Source organism: Dunckerocampus dactyliophorus, chromosome 1, assembly GCF_027744805.1.
Source record: "Dunckerocampus dactyliophorus isolate RoL2022-P2 chromosome 1, RoL_Ddac_1.1, whole genome shotgun sequence".
Taxonomy (NCBI): domain Eukaryota; kingdom Metazoa; phylum Chordata; class Actinopteri; order Syngnathiformes; family Syngnathidae; genus Dunckerocampus; species Dunckerocampus dactyliophorus.
This window is the reverse complement of record NC_072819.1, coordinates 4,857,492-4,883,299: the sequence shown is the minus strand read 5'-3', so window position 1 is coordinate 4,883,299 and position 25,808 is coordinate 4,857,492. Positions and strand designations below refer to the sequence as shown.

General features: G+C 41.6%; 2 protein-coding genes across 4 annotated transcripts; both read right to left on the bottom strand.

Moving 5' to 3' along the window:
• Positions 1 to 1,667: 1,667 nt before the first annotated feature.
• On the bottom strand, positions 1,668 to 10,758 carry csrnp2 (cysteine-serine-rich nuclear protein 2). 2 transcript variants are annotated; one of them, XM_054796138.1, is made up of 5 exons: positions 10,312 to 10,758; positions 9,041 to 9,211; positions 8,703 to 8,965; positions 6,502 to 6,798; positions 1,668 to 5,667 (listed from the first exon to the last, which is right to left on the bottom strand). In XM_054796138.1, exons 2-5 carry the CDS (start codon positions 9,198 to 9,200, stop codon positions 5,047 to 5,049), a joined length of 1,341 nt encoding a protein of 446 aa, XP_054652113.1. In that variant the 5' UTR covers positions 9,201 to 9,211; positions 10,312 to 10,758; the 3' UTR covers positions 1,668 to 5,046. The 2 variants fall into 2 exon arrangements, with proteins under 2 accessions (XP_054652113.1, XP_054652102.1); XM_054796127.1 differs by having other exon boundaries at positions 10,239 to 10,756.
• A 2,531-nt stretch (positions 10,759 to 13,289) lies between these two features.
• On the bottom strand, positions 13,290 to 24,407 carry tfcp2 (transcription factor CP2). 2 transcript variants are annotated; one of them, XM_054792314.1, is made up of 16 exons: positions 24,090 to 24,407; positions 23,683 to 23,879; positions 22,315 to 22,466; positions 21,250 to 21,326; positions 20,858 to 20,963; positions 20,634 to 20,740; positions 18,831 to 18,983; positions 18,626 to 18,736; positions 17,564 to 17,652; positions 17,428 to 17,476; positions 15,453 to 15,546; positions 15,263 to 15,353; positions 15,017 to 15,123; positions 14,227 to 14,369; positions 14,104 to 14,155; positions 13,290 to 14,034 (listed from the first exon to the last, which is right to left on the bottom strand). In XM_054792314.1, the coding sequence occupies exons 2-16, from the start codon at positions 23,802 to 23,804 to the stop codon at positions 13,997 to 13,999; spliced, it is 1,491 nt and encodes a 496-aa protein (XP_054648289.1). In that variant the 5' UTR covers positions 23,805 to 23,879; positions 24,090 to 24,407; the 3' UTR covers positions 13,290 to 13,996. The 2 variants fall into 2 exon arrangements, with proteins under 2 accessions (XP_054648289.1, XP_054648298.1); XM_054792323.1 differs by having other exon boundaries at positions 24,338 to 24,394.
• Positions 24,408 to 25,808: the final 1,401 nt, after the last annotated feature.

The window sequence follows — 25,808 nt, the reverse complement described above, 5'->3', positions numbered from 1 at the left end:
CTTTTGACTTTATCCTTGCAAATGTACAAATTTATTCTCAGAATTTTATCCGGGTTTTTTTGTAAATTTACGGCTTTATTCTCGTAAATTACAATTTTTTTCTTATAAATTTACAACTTTATCCTTGTAAATTTACAAATTTATTCTCATAATTTTACCTTTTTTTCCCCACAAATTTACGAGTTTATTCTCGGAATTTTACGATTTTTTTTTCTGTTAATGACTTTATTCCCGTAAATTTACAACTTAATTCTCGTAATATTACAAGTTTTTTCACGTACACGTACGACTTTATCCTTGTAAATTTACAAATTTATTGTCATAATTTTACCTTTTTTTCCCACAAATTTACGACTTTATCCTCATAAATTTATGACTTTATTCTCGTAATATTACAAGTTTTGTCTCGTAAACTTTTGACTTGATCCTTGCAAATGTACGACTTTATTCTCAGAATTTTACGCGTTTTTTGTAAATTTACGGCTTTATTCTCGTAAATTACAATTTTTTTCTTATAAACTTACGACTTTATCCTTGTAAATTTACAAATTTATTCTCATAATTTTACGTGTTCTTTCTCATAAATGTACGACTTTATTCTTGTAAATTTTTGACTTTATTCTGATAATTTAATGTGTTTTTTCTTGTAAACTTACAACTTTATTCTAGTAAATTTACCACTTCATTCTCATAAATTTAAGACTTTATTCTTGTAAATTTACGACTTTATTCTCATAATGTTACAAGTTTTCTCTGATAAATATTCTCGTATATTTGCAACTTTATTCTTGTAATATTCTCAGAATACAAAAATGTTCTTTTGTAAATTTATGACTTTATTCATGACATTTTTTTCTCAGTGTGGCCCTTATACTCCGCCGTAATTTACCAGTTTTTCAACAACAACAAAAAAAATGCAAACACTCACTCTGGATTACTTAAAAATGTCAGCGTAAAAATGCAAAAAAAAAAACCAAAAAACATTTTAGGCATTTTTCTGGTAATTAGAGAGAATAAGTGAAATAAATTCCCTTAATTTTGCTGTATTTTAATGAAGTACATAAAATGTCAGTGTGCTGACATTTTCCAGGATTAACACACCAGTTTTTCAACCAAAACAACTGAAAACAGTGATTGAATTTCCTTAATTTTGCTTTGAAACAAAGTACTGCTCTCTCTGTTGGCTTAATTTGGCTGATAACTGAGTTTATCGAATACATTCAAATTCCAAACGTGTACATTTTAAAAGAACGCAAATCAACAGCAGACACAAATACTATCTTTAAATATGCACTTTATTTTTATATACTGTAGAAAAAAACACTTTTATCCACTTGTAGGCAATAGTTTAATGAGAATGACTCTCAGAGCTCTTCAGTGAAGTCTTCTCGAACACAATTCCACAACCACGCTTATCTTTCATGTGTACACACACACACACACACACACACACACACCAAACAATGTACTTGTGCAGTGGTCCCGGAGCTAAAAGTGATGGAGCCAAGCGTGATGATGATGATGAAGAAGAAGAAGAAGAAGAAGTAGGCCACAAAGATGTCAGTCATGAATTTCCTGCTTAATGAATGAAAATGAATAAAAAAGCAAAAAAAACAAAAACAAAAACAAAAACACATCAAACATCCAAAATAAGACAGTTTAGTGTTAAAAAAAAAAGACTTTTGAACAGACAACACTTCACAATTAGCACATTGGAAAGCTCTGATGCTTCCTGTTGACTTCAGGAAGTTGAAAAAGTGTAACATGAGAACCTTTCCTCACTATGATATACTTACCAAGCCCCGCCCCCCCCCCAATACAGTACATACATATTGACACACACACACACACACGCATACACGTGCTTATCAGGCTGCGTCACACCACGACACATTTGTCTGTAAATGTCTTCACACGACACGTCTCTTGTTTCAGAGGTGAGAGTGCAACGATTCTTCTTGTCACGCTAGAACATCGTCCACCGTTACACTCTAGAACCATGCCACCCACACACTCCAAAAGACTCCAAAAAGACTTCATGGCCGTAAATGAATGCCTCTTTTCATTTTTTAGCTGCTGCGTCTGTAGGCAACCACCCATGGCCTCCTACTAGCCCTATTACAACATTGGTTCTGCTGCTGCTGTGTTGCGCAATACACGATCTAAGTTTTCCTTTCCACTTCAAGAGCTGCTTCATCGTTGCACTCTAGAACAGGTTTAGACTCCAGAGTAGGTCCGCTCTAGACCAGTGCTGCCCGCCTGCACTTGTCTGTGGTTACATTCTAGAACATGACTGGTTTGCAAGAGCTGGGCAGACTCTAGAACTGCCTCGGGTTCCACTCATCCACTCAAACACAGGTCTGGACTCTAGTAGAACATACCCTGCATTTCCCTTGACAGCCTGCCAGTGGCTAGATTCTAGAACATGTCTGTCAAGCAGGGCTGAAATCACCCTCTCTCTGTAGGCAGCTCAAGGTTAGACTCTAGAACAGACCCAAAAGGCTAGAACAGGCATGGTTGGCATGGCACTCTAGAGTAAGCCCATGGTTCCCCTGTAGATCAATGGCCAGTGCTGTCCGACTCTAGAACATGCTGAGCATTGCACTCTACGTTCTAGAGCCAGGTTCTGTTATTACAATCTCTCTCTGCGTTCTGCAAGAGTTCTAAAGGTTTCACTCTTGAACAGGCCAGATGCTACATCCCTGGACAGACTTGGTCTTAAATTCTAATACAGGCTTAGTGTTGCACTCCAGGGCTGGTTCCAAGTTACACGGGTCTCTAGAGCTGGCCTAAGGCTACATTCTAGTGTCTGGGTCTATTATTACACTTGTCACTGTAATCTCAGGTTGATTAAGGGAACACTCAAGAAGAACCCCATGGTTTCATTCCAGAACAGATCATTGCACTGTAGAGCTGGCCTGAGATTAGATTCTCGAGGCGGAGTCTTATTACAAACTGGCTTTCTGCAAGGGGTCTAAGATTAAGTAGGTTCTAGGTTTCACTCTAGAACACACCAGATGCTACACCACTGAACAGGCTTGGTGTTAAATTCTAGTACATGTTTGATGTTGCACTCTAGAGCTGCTAGTACGTTACACAGGCTTCTAGTGCTGGACTGAAGTTACATTTTAGAGCCTGAGTCTGTTATTACACACGCCTCTGTTATCTCAGGTTTCTTAAATGGCATGCTCAAGAAGAACCCCATGGTTTCACTCTAGAACAGGCCAGATGCTACATCCCTGAACAGGCTTGGTATTAAATGGTAGTACATGTTTGATGTTGCAGTCTAGAGGTGGTTCTTGTTTCGCAGGCTTCAGAGCTGGCCTGAGGTAACATTCTAGACCCCGTGTCGGTTAGTATACACATCTCTGTAATCTCAGGTTTCTTAAGGGTACACTCAAGAAGAACCCAGAGGTTTCACTCTAGAACATACCAGATGCTACACATCCCTGAACAAGATTGGTGTTAAACTTTAGAACAGGCTTGGTGTTGCGCTCTAGAGCTGGTACTATGCTCGGCATGTTCTCGAGTGAAACCTTGGGGTTCTTGAGCACACCCTTAGGCAACTGGAGATTACAGAGATGAGTGTAAAGACAGGCTCATGCTCCAGAATGTAACCAGTGGCCAGTTCTAGAGACCTGTGTAATTTAGAACCAGCTCTAGAGTGCAACATCAGGGGGCGTACCAGCTGGTGTGTTCTAGCGTGAAACATTGGGGTTCTTCTTGAGTGCAACCTTTGAACACTTGCAGAACACTAAGTGGGATTGTAATAAGACTCCGGCTCTGGACTCTGACCTAAGACCAGCCCTAGAGTGCATTGCTTGGCATATTCTAAAAGTGAAACCTTGGGGTTCTTATTGAACGTACCTTTAAGCAACCTGATGGTGTTAAACTTTAGAGCTGGTCTACATTACACAGGGTTCTAAAGCAGGCCAAGAGGTCACACTGTGCCGTAATTTCCCTTCACGGACCACTGACTACTTCTGCCGAGAAGTGTTCTAGAATGGCAATCAGTTTGTGCCCCACATGTAAACGCAATACATTGTCGCTATCCAATGATAAATTCCTATCTCCAAACAATGAAATAAAAAAATGGAGTTACGTGCTTTTCCATTGGATCATATTTTAACCACAGCAGTGTGGTGGGTGGAGACGCAGAACCCACAGCATTCTAGAATAACACCAAGAAGCTGAAAGTAGACAGAACCTTCCCAACAAGCACACTCATTCACAAGAAATCCATAATGTAATAATAATAATCATAATAATACAGTAGATCCCCGTTATTCGCGGGTGCTATGAAAAATCCTGAATAATGTATGCACCCATAAAAAGCTAATTTTTAATACTTTAAAATCAGTTATTAAAATGCATTTTAAATGCAGTTGTACACATGAAGAAACAATACCAGGCATACAGTATACAGTATTGTAATGCAGTTACACGTCTTGTCAAAGCTTCTTCCCGCTGGAAAATGTTGACTGATTTGTGAGACAGCGCCCCCTGCTGGAGTCATCGGTACTGCATTATTTTTCCCCCTGCAGACATCGCCATCAAACCACTTTCTATTCAAGTTACCATTGAAAACAACAACCAAAATTATTTACAATTTAAAGCAGAGAAAAGAAAGGACGAATAGGCGGGGATCTACTGCAGTGATATCACAGGCATTGCAACTACAACACAAACGTGGCATTTGCGCAAAGGCGACGTCAGCACGTGCACGCGCACACCTTGCAGAGCGTGCCGCCACGCAAAGGCGTGTACAGTACAGGAGAAGACAAGTATTTCCAGGATTATTAGGTCATTTTCCGCCGTCATTTGGCTTGACAAAAGTTTCGCTACGTCGCTTTTATTCGCTTTGCGAGCAGTTCTTCCTCCTGTGCGTGTTTTTCTTTTTCTTTTTTTTTTTTTTTTTTGCATTGAGGTGGTCTTACCCAAGACGTCCGTGACGTCCGTGTGCTTCGGCCTCCATGATGGGTGTTCGATGAAATGCTCTTATTACTTGGAGGCGTTATGTGCAAAACGTGTGCAGAGAAGCTGGGACTACACGTCGGGAGGAAGTTGGTCAGTCGGGGTCTCTTCATCATCTCGGAGCTTTGATTCTTCATGTTCTGCTGCTTCCGGCGCTGTGGCGGGGGTCTCAAAGGCGGCAGGTTCAATGGAGCTAAGCTGGTAGTAGAGGAGAGGGGCGGAGTCCGTGAGCACATCTCCAGGGTTCTCCTCCTCCTGGTTGATGCACAGCACGGTGGCCCCGGTGGGGAAGGGCCCCTGCAGGAGAACCTCCTCCACCTGTGGCTCCTCCCCCTGCCCAGGGAGCTCTGCCCCCAGCATTCCCAGAGGCTCCGCCTGCACCTCCCTCTCCAGCCTATCCTGCTCCTCAGCGCTCTGCAGGTGCAACACGGCGGTCTCGTTCTCTCGCTCCAGGATGTCCTCCTCCTTCTCCGCCTCAGAGACGTACACCTCCGGGGACGGGGAGGAGACCGGGTCCGACTCGGCGTAGGACCCCACGGGGACTGGCAGCAGCATCCTCCTCTTCTCCAGGTCCAGCTTCATGATGGTGTGAAGATAGTGCGTTCGCACGCGCAAGGGGTTGAACTCCACGCGGCCCGCCAAGTTTCCACAGCCATCCCTGGAGCAGCCGCACGGGAAGGACATTCTGTCCACCTGGAGGACAAAGCAGGCCTCAATTTAGTCCCGCACTCCGACTCCCAAAACAGCCACGCCGGTGCCTTTCATACAGAACCCAGCAAGGAAGGGACATTGCTGAAAATGGTGTACCAATGTGCTGTCAAAAATCATTAGCACTGATACCAGGCTACGATACCATCCTATCACGATATTAAGTTATAAAATGAATATCATGATACAGCGGCTATGCTCAAATCCTCTCTTTGGAATTTGCGTATTTTCATGACATCATGAAGGAAATACACACACTTTATGGAGACGCTTAAATCCAGAGGCTTTACTACACATCTTTAAAAAGTTTACCCTTCTTTAAAAGGATTAACAAGTTGTTTTTTTTTTTTTTCAACATTTTGAAAATTCAATAATACCCTCTATTGCAAGGTGCATAGAATGGGAGATTTGCAAATATGCCCATACTTTTTACCCTCGGGACCAATTTGGTCCAATTTGACTCCCATAAGAAGCACATATTTTTGTATTACTGTAATCCCAACATATTACATTACAATGCTTTCCTCATGAATATCTAATAAATATCTAAGAAATCTAAGCCTAACGTTTGTGTCCTGCTGTCCCACTCCTTAATGTTATAGTGTGCAGTATGTGATGTATGGTATACAGTATACTACATGGGACAAGTGCAGTGTTAGTGTGTGTGTGTGTGTGTGTGTGTGTATATATATATATATATATATATATACACACACACACACACACACACACACACACACACACACACACACACACACACACCACAAGTGGATCACACACACACACAAACAGTAGGGTTGAACGTCTCTCAATTGTTACCTGGCACTTGATGCCAGCCTGGCTGCAGCCGCAGTGTCGTGGGTCGCAGTACAGGCGGCAGTCGCAGCCGCATTCCTCCCGGGACAGGCGGATGGCTCGGAGCTCCGTTTTCTCCCGGGCGTCAATGCGGGCGATGCCAGAGGCCCGCAGGAGCGCCCGGCGCCGTTTGGTGGGCAGTGGCTGCAGGAAGAAGCAGTCGTCCACCTCCACGGCGTCCATGTCCAAGTCCTCGTCCGACACGTCGTCCAGAGTCAGCAGGTCGGCCTGGGCGCAGTCCACCGTGCCGTTCCTGGTCAGCTGTGGGGGACATCCAGTGCTGAATGATTAGCTTCTATTTAAGGATGTGATACGCAATGAACGATATCACACTCCTCCACCAGTTCAGTTTTAAACTCTGGAGAAGCTAATATTTTTGCAGCAGGTCCCAAAAAACAGTAAAGCACTCCTGGCATTTAAGGATCTTTGACTTGTGTTTTTATAGTAGCTTGTTAAAAATAGCAGAGGGCTCCTGTGACAAAGGATCTATGACTAGTGTTTTTGTAGTCGGTCCTTAAAAACAGCAGCGCACTCCTGTCGAATATAGGATCTTTGACTTCCATTTTCGCAGTAGATCCTTAAAAACAGCAGAGCACTACGGTGAAATATAGGATCTTTGACTCGCTTTTTTTGGTCACTGGTCGTTAAAAACAGCAAAGCACTCAAGAGGATCTTTGACGAGTTTTTGCTGTAGGTCCTTAAAGACAGCAGAGCGCTCCTGTCAAACAAAGGATCTTTATGTTGTGCTGCTGTAGTAGGACCTTAAAGACAGCAGAGCACTCCTGTCAAATATAGGATCTTTGACTTGCATTTTTGCAGTAGGTCCTTAAAAACAGCATAACACTCCTGTCACATAGAAGATCTTTGACTAGAGTTTTTGCAGTAGGGCTTTAAAGACAGCAAAGCACTGCTGTCACATTAAGGTTCTTTGACTCGCATTTTTGTCATAGGTCCTTAAAAACAGCAGAGCACTCCTGTTGAATAAAGCACCTTTGACTCACTTTTTGTCATAGTTCATTAAAAACAGCAGAGCATTCTTGTCGAATAAAGGTGCTATAGCAGAGCAGCCTTGTCAAAGGCTCTTTGACTAGCGTTGTTGTAGTAGGTCGTTCAAATCGGCACAGCACTCCTGTGGAATACAGGATCTTTGACTCGATAGCAAAGCAATCTAGCCATATAAAGGATGTTTGACTCGCAGTTTTGCAGTAGGTCATTAAAAAAAGCAGAGCACTTCTGTCAAATAAAGGATCTTTGAATCACATTCTTGTCATAGATCGTTAAAAAACGCAAAGCAGTAAAATGGTCTTTGACTAGTACTTTTGCAGTATGTCCTTAAAACCAGCAGAAAGCAATTGTCACATAAAGGATCTTTGACTCACTTTTTTGCAGTAGATCCTTAAAAACAGCAGAGCATTCCTGTCGAATAAAGGATCTCTGACTCGATAGCAGAGCACTCCACTAGTGCTTCTGTAGTAGGTCCTTAAAAACAACCGCGCACTCCTGTCGAATAAATGACCTTTGACTCAACAGCGCACTCCTAGCAAATAAAGGATCTTTGACTCTCTTTTTTGTCATAGGTCATTAAAAACAGCAGAAAACTCCTATCGAATGAAGGATCTTTGATCTTTGGTAAAAAAAGCTAAGCAGTCACAGGATCTTTGACTCGCGTTTTTGTAGTAGGTCGTGAAAAACAGCAAACTACTCCTGTCAATAAGCGATCTTTGACTCGCTTTTTTGTAGTAGGTAGGTCCTTAAAAACAGCAGAGCACTCCTGTCAAAAATAAAGGATCTCTGACTCAATAGAGAACTCCTGGCAAATAAAAGGATCTTTTGACTTGCGTTTGTTGTAGTAGGTTGTTAAAAACAGCAGAACAGTCCTGTCAAAAAAAAAAAGATCTTTGACTCGCATTTTTGTCATAGGTCGTGCAGAACAGCAAAGCACTCCTGTCAAATAGAGGATCTTTGACTTGATAGAGCACTCCCGTCAAGTTAAAGGATCGTTGATTTGCATTTTTGTCATAGCTCGTTTAAAAACAGAACGTGCACTCCTGGCAAATAAATGAGCTTTGACTCGATAGCGCACTCCTGGCAAATAAAGGATCTTTGACTAGTGTTTTTACCGTACATCCTTAAAAATGTACCTAATAAAGTGTCTCGTGGTTTACCTTCAGCTTGCGTGCGTTGAGCTTCTCCTGGCGCAGGTGCTGGCGTAAGGTGTGGCGGTGGCTGCTCTCCTGCTCCCGAGCAAACTCGCCCAGCGTGTAGCGACGGATGGACGAGTGGTGGTGGTCCATGCCCAGCGAGCTGCCCCCCTGGCTGGGCACGCTGGTGAAGCCCTGCCGCCGGGGGAAATAATACACCGTCACCGCATCGAAACGCACGCGCTTGCCTCCCGGCGACGGCTTGTGTCGTCTGAGGATGGAGGTGGCTGACCAGGAGAAGAAAGAAAAAAAAACGTTTTAACCTTGAACGCCCGTCATAATTTGGATTTGAAGTTCCTTACGGGTGAGTTCGCTCCTGGAGGGGGGGTTGAGGCTGTCGCAGCTGTCGGCGCTGTCGCTGCTGGAGATGTCATCGTCAGAGTCTTTGGGCGTAGAGAAGGGAGAGACGTTGTCCACCTCTTCGTATCGTCGTTTGAGGCCGAGGGACGAGCCTGCCTCCATGGAAACTGTGTCTGGGGTGGGAGGGGGCACACTCAGCAAATACATGGAACGCAGACAGTCTGCCCATTGAAACACTCGCATGAAGAAACACTACACTGTAGAAACTGTTAGCATGTTAGCCCAATTTGCATACCTTAAGAAACATGGACTAAAACCCCCTCCTCCCAAAAAATATTAATACAGACTACTTAACGTAAGAATACTGGTCAAGCAAGTTCCTGGTGAGACACATAACCTTATTAGTCAAAAATAACTTTTTTTATTTTTACCTAATTAGACCACCTAAAAACATTGCCATTAACGGCTGTGGCTGTAGGCAACCTCTAATGCATTTTTTAAAATAAACTCCACAATATCCCAAGTGGTCGGCATCCCTTGTGAAGTTTTGACTATAAAAATGCGAGGCTTGCAATGCTAGGAATTCTTCTACAGTGCTTAACAACTTCTTACACTTGTACGAACATTAACAATGCTAAAATTTGACATCAAAGACCACCTGCACAGTTAATAAAGGACACGATTTGACCTCTGACCGGACTATTTGCATAATTATTGCGCCTTGTCATTTAACATTGACAGATATAAACCAGTTTATTACCAAATCAAACCAAAAAACAACCCTTCAGCTATTAGTACAATAGCTTATTCCATTTTACTCTACTCCGGGAACCATTTTGGGTCCCATCCCTCAGTTGGCTGCATCCCCCTTGAATGGAATGACACTGTCATTTTGTTTTAATTGAAGCATTTGATAAAAAAAAAAAAATCTATTTAAAGAAATGTGCCCTGTGGTATTGATGAATAATCAATGAATAAAGGAGTAATAGTGCAGATGAGAAGATGACTGTGCATTTTGCAGAAGTAGAGGTAGCAAAAAAAAATGTAAATATATATATATTTCATTACGAATGTGTTGTTTAATATGCACATAAGAGCCTATGGAGGTTTGTCTCACACACACACACACACATATGTGTATATATATATATATATATATATAATATGTATACTGTATATGACAAAGAAGCCCTCTCTTACCTGAGCCACAAACGAGCAGCTTCTTTCTCCAACGATCATGGATTAGTTGCTAACTCCAATTCATAAAATTCACCTTTTTGTTAGAAGCAGCAGCTTTTAAAGAGATGTTGGATGTGGAAGCTCCACAGTCATTGTTCCATCAGGAAGGGCCAAACCACCAGAAACATTCCTCTCTTCCGTGTGTAAAAAGGGGCATTAAAAAGGTTTATTTCAGCGCCATTTTAAACGTGTTTTTTGTTTTAAGTCCTATATTTTTGACGGGGGATTTAAAATGGAGAAAAGCGCTGACATCTTTGTCGTCGTTGTTCGCCCACCTCCTCTCTCACCAGGGGCCGGGTTCGGTTCTTTGTCTTCTCGCTTTTGACGTTCAACTTCGGGTGGCTGTCAAGAATGTCGTCGTCTTTTTTGTGTGAGAGGGGGGGCGAGAAGACGAGGATTTTCGAGCCGGTTTCGCCCCGGCCGGCCCTGGTAGAGAGAGAATATAACAATGGCGGTAGGAGAGCTACCTCCCGGCGGACGTATATATAGTGTCCCGTGACGTCACTAACGACGACACACATATCGATAGTGTTGATATCAAGGGTCGTTATCTGTGTCCGTTTGACACGAGCGTGATGAGATCGATATGTTTCAGTTCGCTTGTATGATGGTGAATTAAAAATTCAGGAAACATTACAAAAAAAAAATCGACGAAGCAAATAATGTCAGGCAGTATCACAAAACAATAGTACCAATAGTAAAAATAGTAACAAAAAAATGAAGGAAAATAATAAAACATTGATTACTGAAAATAGTGTAATATATTAACATGTCAAAGTATTACAAAAAGCAAATATTTAAAATTTTAAAAGTAAGTAAAATGTATGTGTTCAGAAAGCATTACCAAAGAAATCGGCAAACATCTTTATTCACATTCCAGAATGTAGACAAAAATAATATGAATTAAAATTTCATGAAGTAGAAATAAGAATTTTTTTTAAATGTGAAATAAAATTTTAAAAAGTAAATTTAAATATTAGAAGGTATTTTTTTTAAATTAAGGAACAAAATGTCATAAATAAGAAACGTGAAATAAAAGTCAAAAAAGTGTGACAAAAGGAAACAAGAAAATGGTGAATTACAGGAGTATTACAAAAAGAGGAAAATATTTAAATTTAATAACTACAAAAAATATTATGAATTTAAATTATGAAAAAAAATACACAAAGGAAATTTAGGAAAATGTTACCAAAAGAAAAGGTAAATTAAAAGTTGAGGAAGTATTACAAAAAAAATTGGAGGAAAATATTTTTTAATTGATATATTCAAAATATAATCTTTTAATTGATATCAAACAAGTTTGTTAAAACTATATATTTGTTTGCCTAAATGCTTTGCTCCGTGTTTTCTTCCGATTCGAACCATGATCAACAAATTCAAGACCAAAATCACAAACTCATTTGGTGACCTTGTCCATTTTTAGTAACAAGGGTGGGTACCTGCACTGCTGGCCCTGGATTTAGACAAATGTCGGATTGATACCAAAATTTGCAGTATCGCCCACCCAAAACGTCACATCACGGGCACCAAGCCATGCTGGGAAATAGCATTCTTTACGTTGCCATATGTATTGTATTTGAACTCCAGTTGGCATTACTTTTACAATCATTGTTTTTCCCTGAAGGATGACAACATATGTCCACAAACTAATCTTTTAATTATACAACGGTTGAGTTGCATCATGTACGTGCTCTCACATTCTGTACCTCGTAATGACCACTAGTCGGCAGCTGTTGTGACGAGTTTTTCCTTTATGACAAGTTTGTCCTTTTTACGAATAAAGTGTGCGTTGCTCCAGTTGACTGATGCATCAAAGTGCTTCTTCCTCCTGCAAATGATGTGATGAGGGAGAAGTCCACAGCAGACATAAATCCTGTATTTCTCCCAAAAAGTGTCCAGGGGTTATTTAATTACATATTACACAATCATTTCATAAAATGTGAATTTTTTAAAGCTCAAAGTATGAAAAATCTGTGTAAATAGTGAATTTCGATTGTGGATTTACACAAATGTAATAGTTAATACAATTTAATCATGATACAAGTATAAAGTACAGTGTTCCTTCGCGGTCTCACACACTTTTTTTGGGTGTAATTTTGGTGCTTTTTTGAGTATGAACCCGGGCTGGTCCTTTAAGAAGAATTGCTTTAGCATGAGGTGGCTTGTCTCCGCCTCTTCTGTCTGCACCACCCATTGTCTTCCGCATCCTGATTGGCTTTAGACCATTGTCAAGCTCCTTTGTGCCCTCTCCTGTTGTGGTCGCTAGCAAACTAGCTAACGGTGTGAGCTGCCCACCAACAAACAACAGAAGAAACAGAAGAAGCCAACCGTGCGACAATGCACGCCTGCAAGTCCTCTCCCTGACAAAACCCACAACTTCGACGAAACGCTGCACACCCAAAAGGCTGAGGAAGCCTGCAGCCATCGCACAAAAAGCAGGACCCGTGGACATGCCGAAGGAATGCAGAAGTCGCAGCTGCAGGGTGCCACCACTAAACATATGAATCCTCGGCCCTTGGAGGATGACGAGGAGGAGGAATACACGACAGGAGAAACAGGTTTCAACAAGGATACAAAAATGCTACAGCGGAATGGCGCCAAGGCAAATAGGCATGATCAGAAGAGTGACACACGTGTCACTTCATTTCTTGTGTCCAACCTAGTAGGTTGACCATTAAAATTCTAACGAAAGTTTCACTTAGAGTGTTTAACGAGAGAAACATGAGAAAATGTTAATGCCTGTCTGAGAAAAGTGTATGGTGAGGGGTTTTACAGCCTTAAAACATATAATTGTAAAAAAAAAAAATAAAAAATAAAGTTGGCTACTTGGGATTTCACTTACTGCGGGCTATTTTGGGAACCTAAAAAAAAGGAAATTATGATTAAAAATTCCAGAAACGATTACAAAAAACAACAAGAAATTGCGAATGCAAAATTCAGAAAGTATTACCAAAACAAAAGGAGGAAAATGAAGTAAGTCCAGGATAGAGATTTTTTTTTGGGTAAAAAAAAAAAAAAAAAAAAAAAAAAAAAAAAAATCAAACCAGATAGATGGCAATCCCATGTTCCTTTTTTTTAAATTTAAAAAGGAGTTTTATTTTTTGCAGGCATTTGAAAGAGTGGAACGTGGTTGCGTACGCATCACAGGGACATGAGTGAATGCAAACATCTAAAACGTCTAACGGATCACCAAAGCAGGGACCTTTTGATAGCATTTGCATAAAAAAACAAAGACAATTAAAAACACTTCATGAGGTGAGGTGTTAGGAAAATACTTTCCAAATCTACTTTGGGGCCCAACTGAAATGCAGTAATGCCACAAGTCGACCACTGACACAAAGTCTTCTGTTTGTCATTAGTGCAAGAGGACATTAGCTAAAGATGCTAAGCGTGTTAATCGCTGGACTCCACTTTTCCTTCAAGTCCCTGATGCCACTGGCTGCTTTAACGGAATTGTTGTTTTTTTTGTTTTACACACACAGATTCCAGACGCCGCTGCTCGCCCCAGCCAAACTGGCTCCAGAGACGTAAACGAAAGGAGAGGAAAGGAAAGCAACCCTGTCGAGGAGGGAAAAAGAGGCAAAAGGCTTCGTCACCGTGGTAACAGTCACTCCCTCCCCCGAATAAGACATGAAGCGAGGGAAGGAAAATGCCTCCAGAGGCTTCACTGCTGGGGGCGTCCGAGTGATGCGGGCTGGGGGAGGCTGACAGGCTGCTGGTCACTTCAGGATGATGTGGTAGCCGTCGTTGGAGTCGTCTGCAAGAACCCGATGATCAAGAAGAAGAAAAAAAAGAAGAAAAAAAAAAGAGCATCTTTGTCAAATACCTTTCATTGTGTCCAAAACGAAACAAACTTCATCCTGGAAGTTCTGAATCATCTGCAAAAAAGGAGGAGGAGAATGTTACAGGCTAGAAGTACATTTTAGTAGTTGAGGGTCCAGTAGCTGACCTCATCGCTGACCAGCACGTGGATGCCGGTGGGACCCTGCTTGAAGATCTGATTGATCTGCCTGGGAGAGATGTTGAAGAGCTGGGCGATCTTCTCCGTCAGCTCGACGGCTGTCAGCTCCTCCAGGTAGATGGCGTGGTAGACTGCGGGCGACACTGTCGTGTCAGCACATGGATCCAAAAGTACTTTTACCACAAATATACAGTGGTGTGAAAAAGTGTTTGCCCCTTTTTTTGCATGCTTGTCAGATCATCAAACAAATTAAACTATTAGTCAATGACAAAACAACTGAACACAAAATGCAGTTTTTAAATGAAATTTATTATTACGGGAGAAAAAAAAACCCAGCAGCTTTATCTTCCACTGCCTGCAACTGAAAATGTTGCTTTGTTGCTCAAGTGTCTGCTTTTGTATCACAGCTGCAAGATAAGCCAAAAAAATGGAGCCAAGAAATGAATTCAAGATGCTGAATTCAAAAAATAACTAGTGGCAAAACAGGAAGGTGGCGCTGGAGTGGATCTTGCTAACACATCGCCGTCTTTGTCAACATATCGTGTGTTCTACGAAGGTAAAAGTGATGTTAAAGGTTAATTTACCTCTTTCATTCATCATTTCTATGTATTTCCAATTGTTTTCTATATGTAAAACTACAATAGTACGACTATAAAAAACGTGTGTTAAGATTTTTGGCTTTCTGGAAGGGATTAACGGGATTTACATTTCTTATGGAGCAGAATAACAATGCTAACAGAGGTTCCACTGTAGCACAAAATCAAAAACGTGCACTGACTGAAGAAAGTGTTGTTGGCTGCGTCTCCATTCTCGTGCTTGGCCTGCTGCTCGCGCGCCTGCTGAGACTCCTGGCACACGTAGATGGTCAGCCTCGGACGCACCACCCTGTACACGGGGTGCGCGCACACATGAGCACTTAACAGTACAGTACAGTACAACTATAGAAAAGACACATTACTCCACGTGGTTCAGTACTTTCTGGAGGAAGATCCTAATGTCCACCCTTAAAAACGGCGATACTCACCGTCCTTTTAGTGCATTGAAAAGCCGAATACCGTCTGCTGGGCCACAGATCTGAATGACATCCTCCCTGGTCAGCTTCAACAGGTCCGCTCCTGGGGGAGAAAAAAAAAAAACCCTCTGACTTATAGAGCAGCATTACTGGTAGAACATGTAGTGATTCTATGAAAAATGAAACCGAAACAGAGATCTACCTGAGAAGTTGGTGAAGAGACGACAGAAGGGCGAAAAGCGGTTTCGGAGAAGCCACTGCTGTGCATCTTGTGGTGTGGCCGCAGGTAACAAATTCTTGAGGGGGCAACAGGGGGAAAAAAACGACATTAAAAGACAAAATTCTGGTGCTGATCCACACTGAGGACTGTTGGGGCTTGGTGGAGACCTTCGCTGTACCTACTGCCAGAGGTCTCCGATTATGCAAACAAGTGACTTTTTTGTGATGCAACTAATACACAGTGGCGTGAAAAAGTGTTCCTGATTTCTCTCTTTTTTTGCATGTTTGTCCCACTTAAATGTTTCCGATCATCCATCCATTTTCTAAGCTGCTTCTCATCATTAGGGTCACGGGGGTATGCTGGAGCCTATCCCAGTTGACTTCGGGCGACAAGCGAGGTACATCCTGGACTGGTCGCCAGCCAATGGCAGGGCACATATAGACAAACAACCATTCACACTCACATTCATACCTATGGACAATTTAGAGTCGCCAATTAACGTGACCGATCAAAGAAATTTAGTCAATGACAACACAACTGAACACAAAATGCAGTTTTTAAATTAAACTATTAAGGGAGAAAAAAAAAGCCAAACCTACCGTACATGGCCCTGTGTGAAAAAGTGATTGCCCCCTAAAGCTAATAACTGGTTGGGCCACCCTTAGCAGCAACAACTGCAATCGAGCGTTTGCGATGCCCTGCACTGAGTCTCTTACAGCGCTGTGGAGGAATTTTGGCCCACTCATCTTTGCAGAATTGTTGTAAAATCAGCCACATTGGAGGGTTTTCCAGCATGAAGCGCCTTTTTAAAGTCATGCCACAGCATCTCAATAGAATTCAGGTCAGGACTTTGACTAAGCCATTCCAAAGTCTTCATTTTGCTTTTCAGAGGGGGACTTGCTGGTGCGTTTTGGATCATTGTCCTGCTGCAGAACCAAAGTTCCTTTCAGCTTGAGGTCACGAACAAACGGATGGACATTCTCCTTCTGGATTTTTTTTGGTAAATTTATCATACGCAGCAAGTCTTCCAGGTCAGGAAGCAGCAAAACAGCCCCAGACCATCACACTACCCCCACCATATTTTACCGTTGGTATGATGTTCTTTTTCTGAAATGCGGCGTTACTTTTACTCCAAATGTAATGGGACACACACCTTCCAAAAAGTTCAACTTTTGTCTCGTCAGACTGCAGAGTATTTTCCCAAAGGTCATGGGGATCATCGAGATGTTTTCTGGCAAAATTGAGACGAGCCTATTCAGCGGTGGTTTTGGTCTTGGAACTCCGCCATGCAGGTCGTTTTTGCCCAGTGTCTTTCTGATGGTGGAGTCATGAACACTAACCTTAACTGATGCAAGTGAGGACCGCAGTTCTTTGGATGTTGTTATGGGATCTTTTGTGACCTCTTGGATGAGTCGTCGCTGCGTTCTTGAGGTCATTTTGGTTCGGCGGCCACTCCTGGGAAGGGTCGCCACTGTTCCATGTTTTCGCCATTTGTGGATAATGGCTCTCACTGTGGTTCGCTGGAGTCCCAAAGCTTTAGAAATGGCCTTATAATCTTTTCCAGACGGATAGATCTCAATTAATCTCGGTTATGTCATGTTTTAACGGGGGGCAATCACTTTTTCCACACAGGGCCGTGTAGGTTTGTATTTTTTTGTCCTTTAATAACTACAAAAATAACTATAAAACTGCATTTTGTGTTCAGTTGTGTTGTCATTGACTGATATTTAAATTTGTTTGATGATCTGAAACATTTAAGTGCAAAAAGAAAGAAATCAGGAAAGGGGCAAACACTTTCATACCACTGTGTGTGTTTATGCGCACCAAGCATGACAAAAAGCAATCATCTCTCTCACTTGTTGAGAGGAAATGTGCTCAAACGCTCGCTTTTCGTGACGTCATGAAGGAAAAATCGCCTTCCTCATGGACCCTCCCCTAGCTAGACGCCACTACTTACATCTGCTACCTGAACAACAGGCTCAGGCTGGTGGTTTGGTGAACCGTTTCTAAGAAAGGACCACAGGACATAGAGGGAGCGTGTTACTAGCACAGCAGGAAGACAGTAAGCATCCACAAGCAAGAGCACTGCTTACCCTTCTGCCACCGAGAAGCTGTTTGGTGTGCTGTTGAAGGCCGGCGATGGGGAGTTGTTGACGTACGTAACCTCGGGCCAGGGAGAACACTGTGGGGAAAAACAAGACAGACGCTTTAATGAGCTATGCAGATTTGTCATGATAACCAAGACAATCCATAACAGAAATAAAACAAAGACTCAAAATGATCCAAAAGTCAAACTAATAGTGAAAGGTCATAAAATATTACAAAAAAAATCTGGAAAATATTAATTAAAATTTAAAAAAGTAAAATGTATGAGTAAAATGTGACTTCAGTGTTCAGAAAGTATTACCAAAGAAATCAGGGGAAATATTCATACACAAAAATAATAATATTAATTAAAATGTCAGTATAAATATCATTAAAAAAATTTTAAAAAAACAAAACAACTAAAACTCCAAAAAGTGTTTAACAAAACAGTGAATTCAAAGATTAGAAAAGTATTTTTATAAAATGAAAAACTTGATTTAAAATTTCAGAACCCACAAAGTAAGGGAAATTGCAGTCATTATGAGCAACTGACAACAAGACCGGAAATATATCACAAAGTCAGGGAAATTACAGTCATTCTGAACGACTCCAAATAAGACTGGAGATAATCCACAAAGTCAGGGAAACTGCAGTAGTTCTGAACGACTACAAATAAGAATGGAAATAACCCACAAAGTAACGGAAATAGTAATTCTGAGTGACTGAAAATAAGACTGGAAATAATCCACAGTCAAGGAAACTGCAGTAATTCAGAACAACTCCAAATAAGACCAAAAACAACCCACAAAGTAAGGGAAAGTCGTTGTGAGCGACTAAAAATAAACCTGGAATTAATCCACAAAGTCAGGGAAATTGCAGCCATTCTGAGTGACTGAAAATAAGACTGTAAATAATCCACAAAGTCATGGAAATTGCAGTCATTCAGAAGGAAGTCACAAAGTCAGAGGGGGATGAGACAGGGGGGTAAAAAAACCCATGTCCAGCATGTGAAGACAGTACTGCACTGCTGTCAATAAAGTTATGACGTATGAGGTCATGAATGCACTGACCTCGGTGAGAATGGTTGTTTCATAGGAGGGTTGGTACTTCTCCTTCTCCTGCGGTGCTCTCTTCTCCATCTTCTCCCGGTCCGTCTTCTGCTTTCTGTCGGCACCTTTAGGCTGAAGGGGTTCGCGCACGCGGAGGTCACTGACAGGACGACACCGCCACATACACCACCCCCACATGTAGGGTTTTTCTTGTCATTGGCTTCACCTTGAAAACTTTGACCTGGCAGGAGGCGGAGTGAAGGTGCTCTGTGTACTCGCCGCCCTCGTTCTCTTTGAACGTGTCGATCTGGATTCGGAAAGGAACGCCCTTCTCGCCGCCATGCTTCCGCATGGTAAACTCCGTGCTGATGCAGTGAACCTACCGGTAAGCAAATGCAGAAATTGGGATACAAACCCAACATATGCAAGCAGGTCATCCCAACGCCTAATTTGCATAATCGGCCGTGACGTACAGTTCTTCCGAAACAGGTAATAATGAAATGTGTGAATTTAGCTCATGTTTTTAAACCTTATTCAACAGAACATGAAATGAATGGGACTGTCATTGAATGCAGCTTGTCATTCCAATTCCGTATAGTAGATGGCAGCACAACTCTGCTTCTTAACAAGCCTCATACGCACCTGGTCTGCCAGAGAATAAGACGTAGCAGGAGGGATCTGTGTTGCCAACTTAGCATCTCTGTCCCTATATTTAGCGAGTATTCAGACCGCTCTGGTTTCCATTTTAAAAAAATAAAAAGGAAAAGAAAAGCAACTCGTTACTAATCTAGCAACTTTTCACGGTCTTACTGGACATTTTTGAAGACACTAACACAGTGGTGTCCAAAGTACAATTTACGGCACATTCTAAAAATATAATTGAACAACTTACATTTTTTTTAATTAAAAAGCCAAAATGTAAGTCAGGGCCGCACGGTGGTCTAGTGGTTAGCACGTTGGCCAATACAGGAACAGCCTGGAGATCGGGAAGACCTGGGTTCGATTCTCCCCTGGGCATTTCTGTGTGGAGTTTGCATGTTCTCCCCGTGTGCGCGTGGGTTTTCTCCGGGCACTCCGGCTTCCTCCCACATTCCCAAAAACATGCAGGTGAGGTTAATTGGCGACTCTAAATTGTCCATAAGTATGAATGTGAGTGTGAATGGTTGTTTGTCTATATGTGCCCTGCGATTGGCTGGCGACCAGTCCAGGGTGTACCCCGCCTGTCGCCCGAAGTCAGCTGGGATAGGCTCCAGCATGCCCCCGCGACCCTAATGAGGATGAAGCGGTATAGAAAATGGATGGATGGATGGATGGAAAATGTAAGTCAAAGTATTAACAAAATCATAATTTTACATCATACTGTTATGAGGAAAAATTTTAATACCACAAAGCAGAGATATATATATATATATATATATAAAATATTTAAGTGGTAATTTTTGAAAAAGAATAAAGTAAAAATATGATGGAAATAAAGACATAATTACAAGAAGATTAAAGAGTTTGGAAAAAACAGCTGTAATTTGACAAGAAAAAAAAAAAGAAAAAAGAAAGAAAAAGTTATATTCAAATGAGCAAAAAAGTTGCAATTTTGTGAGAATACCCATAGCTTTTTTTTTTTTTTTAAACCATCCACTGTCAACTTATGTACCCGTTTTAAACCAACCCACAAATCACATGAAACCACTGTCTTTGACCCAAAGACATGACATGTCCACAGGGGACAGAAATTTTTCATGCCATGTTCGGACACCCCTGCCCTAACGTGAACGCACGATAGCTCTTCTCAACGAGCAGTGGGGTCCTGCTGCAGTCCTGCTTGTGACATAAAAAAACAAAAACAAGCGATAGAATAAAGTTCATTTGTATTTCTACACATATTTGTTTTACTTTCACAAGTTGTGTCTCACAGCATCCATAAAAAGGCCATGCATGTGCATCATTACGAATTATGCCACTTTAGACAATGATAACGTCACCCAATCCCATGCTAATCCAAGAGTGGAGTAAATCAGGAGGTTCATTCTACCTGGATAAAAACAGAGGTTCTTTTTGACGGCTCCCAGAGGTACTCCACAGTGTTAAGCTGGGTGGGGTTGGCCCGGGGGTCCACGATGCCGACCGACATGGGGATATCTGCAACAGATTGATGCATATTCATACAGTAAATACCACTGCAAATATGATAACAATGGGTGGGACGAAAACTGTTTTCTTAAGTTGATTCCAGAAACTTCTCAGGTACTGACTGACCTAGGTCCAGAATACGATCTCCAGGCCTGTTCCAGCGCCAGCCTTCTAGCTGCTGGTGCTCCGTGTACTGAAGTCGACGGTCATGAAACACCACGCGAATGATGCTCTGCAATTTTACAGACATTTGTATCATTTTGTGTGTGAAATGAATATCGGCCATCCCCATAACACACGCTGACATACACGGAACATTTTTCAAAGAAACGACCCCTTTGGCTCGCATATTTTATGTCGACCATTGGGTGTTGACTTAAGCGGGCACTTTTTCGTAATAATTAAAACAATATGGAACAGAACTTGAGTAGTTCGATATGGATGTGTTGTCGACACAAGCAGGACCGACTGAAGCGGTGTTCCACTGCAGGATGCTTACGAGCGCCTCTGTAACTTACCTTAACCATTTTACCAGAGATTTCCGGGAGTTCACCAATTTTCCGATTATCAAGCATGATAATTTCATAGGACTGCCCTGCAACAACAAAGTGCACAGTGGAGATTAAAAACACGCTATTCACGCTCATCAGACTGATTGCTACCAAACAGCACACACTTGCTCAGTGATTCACATCAACAGATTATTATTATTATTATTATTATTATTATTATTATTATTATTATTAGAGATGCACGATATCTTTTTTTTTCCCCCAAACAGATAACTTTCTGCTTCTCAAGACCGATAACTTTTTTTTTTTTTTTTTTTTTACAAATTTAGATAGAACTGTAGTTTGTGCACACCTGGAGGTAAGAAGGACTGGAACACATTTGCATTTGACCAACTGTACCTGTTAATGGTCCAAATGAAATATCATGACATTACTACAACCACCACCACCACATCGCTACTATCAGGAGAACCATCAGGAGTATACAGTAGAGTGGAGGGAGCCACCTGCTGTGGCCAGGAAAAGTGCTCTATATATTTGGACACATGCGCCGAGCAGTTGGTGTGCCGCTACGGAGGTCAGGAGAACCGGAGTATAGAGCGGGAGGAGCCACCTGGCGTGGCCCAGCAAGGTGCACTGTAATCGGGCACACGCTCCGAGCAGCCGGTGTGACACCACGGAGGTCTCTGGCAAAGCTTTAGCACTTTTCGAACACGGCGGCACTGGCATTTCAGGTGGTTGATAAGGTTTTTGTGTGCTCTATGTTTTGTTTTTTTCCCCCCTCATCACGGAGCATTTGGTACAACGCCCTTCCTCTTAAAGTGATTGTTTACAAGTGAGCTCCGGGGAAGTTAAGACAGGCCGCTGATGTCACAGGCAGGAGAAAAAAGGAGCGTTTGATTTGTTCACCCAAACATTACGGGTAATATCGGCTCATTGGAGCGTTTTTTTCTTTAAATCATTGGTTATCTGACCTATTTTTAATGTTAACGCATATGACGTCATAATTCTGATATAATTATCGTGCACCCCTAATTATTATGCTGTCATTTTTAAAGTATGTGTGCTGACCTTGATTGAGGTAGGTGAGTGTTTCATCATGCAGTTTGACAGCTGGCGAGGTAGCGGCACAAAGGACATACTGGAAGGGAAGAATCTTGTTGTCGGCGTCCGGCGGCAAGTTGGACTCCTCCTGCTTGAAGATGGGCAGGGCCAGGACGTCGCTGGACACAGAAAAAAACTAAATGATACCCACTTGCTTTATTAGTTGTAATGAAGACTGCACTAACAAATACCAAAGTGTCCAGCCTGGATGGCACCTTTTCCTCTCAACTGAAGAATTTAGAGCGCAAACAGCAACTGAAAGCGAACCAGCAAACCTAATTGCTCGATTACGTAACAAAAAGCAGCAGATGGCCTTCACGGTTTATTGCCCGTTTATCCCAGGGGTGTCCAAACTTTTTCCAGCGAGGGTCACGTAGTGAAAATTGAAAGGATGCAATTTTGCCACTTTGATATTTAGTAAAGCATAGTGTATGCTGAGAAGTTCGCTTCATATTTTGACATTATTCTCGTAAAATTATTTTCAAAAACTGTTTACCATTTGTTTTGTTTTATTATTTTCCAAATATTTAAAAACTTTCTTCTTGTAAATTTTTGTCTCTTAAAATTCTGATTAAGTCTCATAACTTTTTTTGTCAACGTAGTTTTCCAAAAAAGACAACTTTTAGTTTTGTTTCTCATATTACAGCATACTACGACTTAAAAAAAAAACCCAACATTTTTCTTTAATGCTTATATAAAACTATATGCTACTAAATTGTAAGTGTAAATGGACATGGGGAACTGTGAAAGAATGTTTCAAGAGATGTATTCCATTGTAACCTTCATGTTCAAATAAACTAAACCAAACCAAACCCAAATAAATAAATATTCTTGTAAAATTACAACTTTCTCGTAACATTACAACTTTTTTTCTCGTAATATTTTGATTTTACTCTTGTAAAATGACAGATTTTTCTGTTTTTGCTGTTGTGTGGTTTGTGTGTGTGTTTTTTTTTTTTAAAGCTTTCTTGCTAAATTATATTAACAGCCGCAAATGGCCCCCAGGACGCACTTTGGACACCCCTGGTCTATCCAGACTTTAAAAGTCGACAGTAACCAAACACAGAGTCTAATGACACCCCAGACCAGTACCAGTGATGGCACAGAGGAAAAACGGGTAGTGATGACGACCATATAACAGGAAATGGAACTTATTACGATGTAAGACAGTGGTAAGATTTGGCTCAGTCGACAATATTTTAAAAAGTAGAACCAAATGTTTAAAAACGTGATAGTTCTCAAAAACCTCCACTCTGTCCAGACTTTATACAAATTACACTGACACCATCAACACAGGTAGATTGCAATCCTGCGAGAAAACTCTGGGTTCAGTACCTCATGCTGTACGCCCCGGCGCCCAGCTCCTGGCCGATGCCTGACAGACTGGCATCAAAGTCCTGGACCAGTCCAGACTCAATCACTTCGTCAGTCAGAGGCAACTTTAAAGCCCAGGCCATGATGAATGTGTGCAGATCTCAACGAGGTTTGGTTCCTGGGAGCACCTTCAGTCCAAGTTGTCTACAACTTTCAGCCTTTGGGGGGAAAAGACAGAAAAGTCCATTTAACTTCAGTATGTCTATTTTTTTAAGAGGAAAAAACACATGGGTGGTAATAGTGGTATGCATTACATATGCGGGCACTACGGTAATAATCATAATAGCAGTGTTATTCGAAATCAGCCACAACTTTAGCCACACGTCAAGTACTTGTTTTGTCGCATTAGATTAAAAGACAAAGTTTACCTTGCGGTGGAAAAGCGTGCAGCAAACACCGCGAAGGTTTTCATGCCATCATGTCGCTCTCCTTCGCTCCAGCACGACAACAAACATGTCGACCTAGCATGTCATGCTAACCAGCTAGCCGAGGCGATGGAGCTTTCACGCAAACATTTCAGCAGACACCACGCATTTCGTTCTACCGAGAGTTCTGCCAAATAAGCGTGAGCCTGCCAAAATAAGTGTTAAATTGAACGTCGCTTTTGTTTGTATACCGAGTCAGGAAGAGGCGCTGCCGTAATTTCCGCTTGTGGCTCTTCTTTCCTGTTTTCTTGGCAAGGTGAGCGTAGTCAACGCGCTGCTGCCATCTAGCGCCCGGAGGCAATTCATTAGCAGTTACACGTTAGTTTACTGCGGATACATAACTAGCATGAATTTCCCCCACTTGAAAAGGCAGAAAACTCTTAGCAATCAGAAGTAAGTTCGACTGTGTGTGAACAAAAAACTAATTATAATTGCAGTTCAAATGTGTATATATTTACTATATACATATTAAATAAGGTATTAATTGTATACAATTGTAACAATTAGATGTACAATACATAATACACTCCCGTGAATGGTTGTTTGTGTATATGTGCCCTGCGATTGGCTGGCGACCAGTCCAGGATGTACCCCGCCTGTCGCCCGAAGTCAGCTGGGATAGGCTCCAGCATACCCCCGCAACCCTAACTAGGAGAAGCGGCATAGAAAATGGATGGATGGATGGATGGATAATACACTCCCTTGACAACACATGAAATTTCAATTAGAAATCAGTCCAGGTTCATATGCACAACGTCCTTTATGTCCATAATCCAGTTTATCACAGAGGAAACAGATGCGTTGATAATGTCTAAAAAAGGAAAAGGGTTAGCTTGTTCGTACCGCGATGCGGTGTGTGGGTAGCTCGCCATCATGTATGTTGTCAGGTATGGAGTGTCAGCAGGTATGGAGTGTCACACAAAAGACCCAGAGAAAAAAAATTGACCTACACAAGGTAAAAAAAATATATATTTTGCTGCGGACATCAAATAACAGCACTATCAATATAAAATGTTTTCGATGAGTCACTTTGACCAAGATCGTATCATAAATTGACATGTTTCAGTTTAAGAGCACTTTAAGTATCAATATAATTCAATAATAAGTGAGGCATAATTATCAATGTTTCAATTAAATCTTGTTGCTCAACAATCTCATTCAAATCAATGGGCAACAACCCCAATTCAAAACTACCTTGCTACTTGGGCCTACATCAAAAAAGCTACATAAAGCACCATAAAATACGAAAAACTAAAAACCAAAAGGTTATCTTAAGACGATGTCCTTAGGCGACATGTTCGGCTGTAATATAAACTTTCTTGATAGGGACGTTTAAAACATATGGCCATTAAATGGGTCACGCCGATCGTGTTTGCAGCTATGGTCAATTAGCCATTACCTTAATACACTCTTGAATGGCACCTTTCGCGACGCTGTACCAATCGACAATGTGATAGTTCACAACAAACGCGTGACTCACCGCTAAGTGATGTTACTAGCCCAGCCAGTAATAGCATCGGTGTAGTAGTTGTAATCGCTGTAGCGCGAGCAAACAATTCTCAACACTGCTGTTTCTGAGGACCTGCTACAAAAACGCTACTCCAAGATCATCTCTGCAACAGGAGTGTTCTGTACTTTCTACAAAATGCTAGTCAAAGATCC

What these genes read in the sequence shown, in the direction of transcription:
- csrnp2 (XM_054796138.1), bottom strand. Translation starts at nt 9,200, where the DNA reads ATGGAGGCAGGCTCGTCCCTCGGCCTCAAACGACGATACGAAGAGGTG. An exon ending in TCAACGCACGCAAGCTGAAG is followed by an intron (nt 6,799 to 8,702) that starts GTAAACCACGAG and finishes TGTCCCCCACAG; the next exon opens with CTGACCAGGAACGGCACGGT. An exon ending in AGGCTGGCATCAAGTGCCAG is followed by an intron (nt 5,668 to 6,501) that starts GTAACAATTGAG and finishes TTTGTCCTCCAG; the next exon opens with GTGGACAGAATGTCCTTCCC.
- tfcp2 (XM_054792314.1), bottom strand. Translation starts at nt 23,804, where the DNA reads ATGGCCTGGGCTTTAAAGTTGCCTCTGACTGACGAAGTGATTGAGTCT. An exon ending in GAACCTCTGTTTTTATCCAG is followed by an intron (nt 18,984 to 20,633) that starts GTAGAATGAACC and finishes GCTTACCGGTAG; the next exon opens with GTTCACTGCATCAGCACGGA. An exon ending in ACGTGCTGGTCAGCGATGAG is followed by an intron (nt 14,156 to 14,226) that starts GTCAGCTACTGG and finishes CCTTTTTTGCAG; the next exon opens with ATGATTCAGAACTTCCAGGA.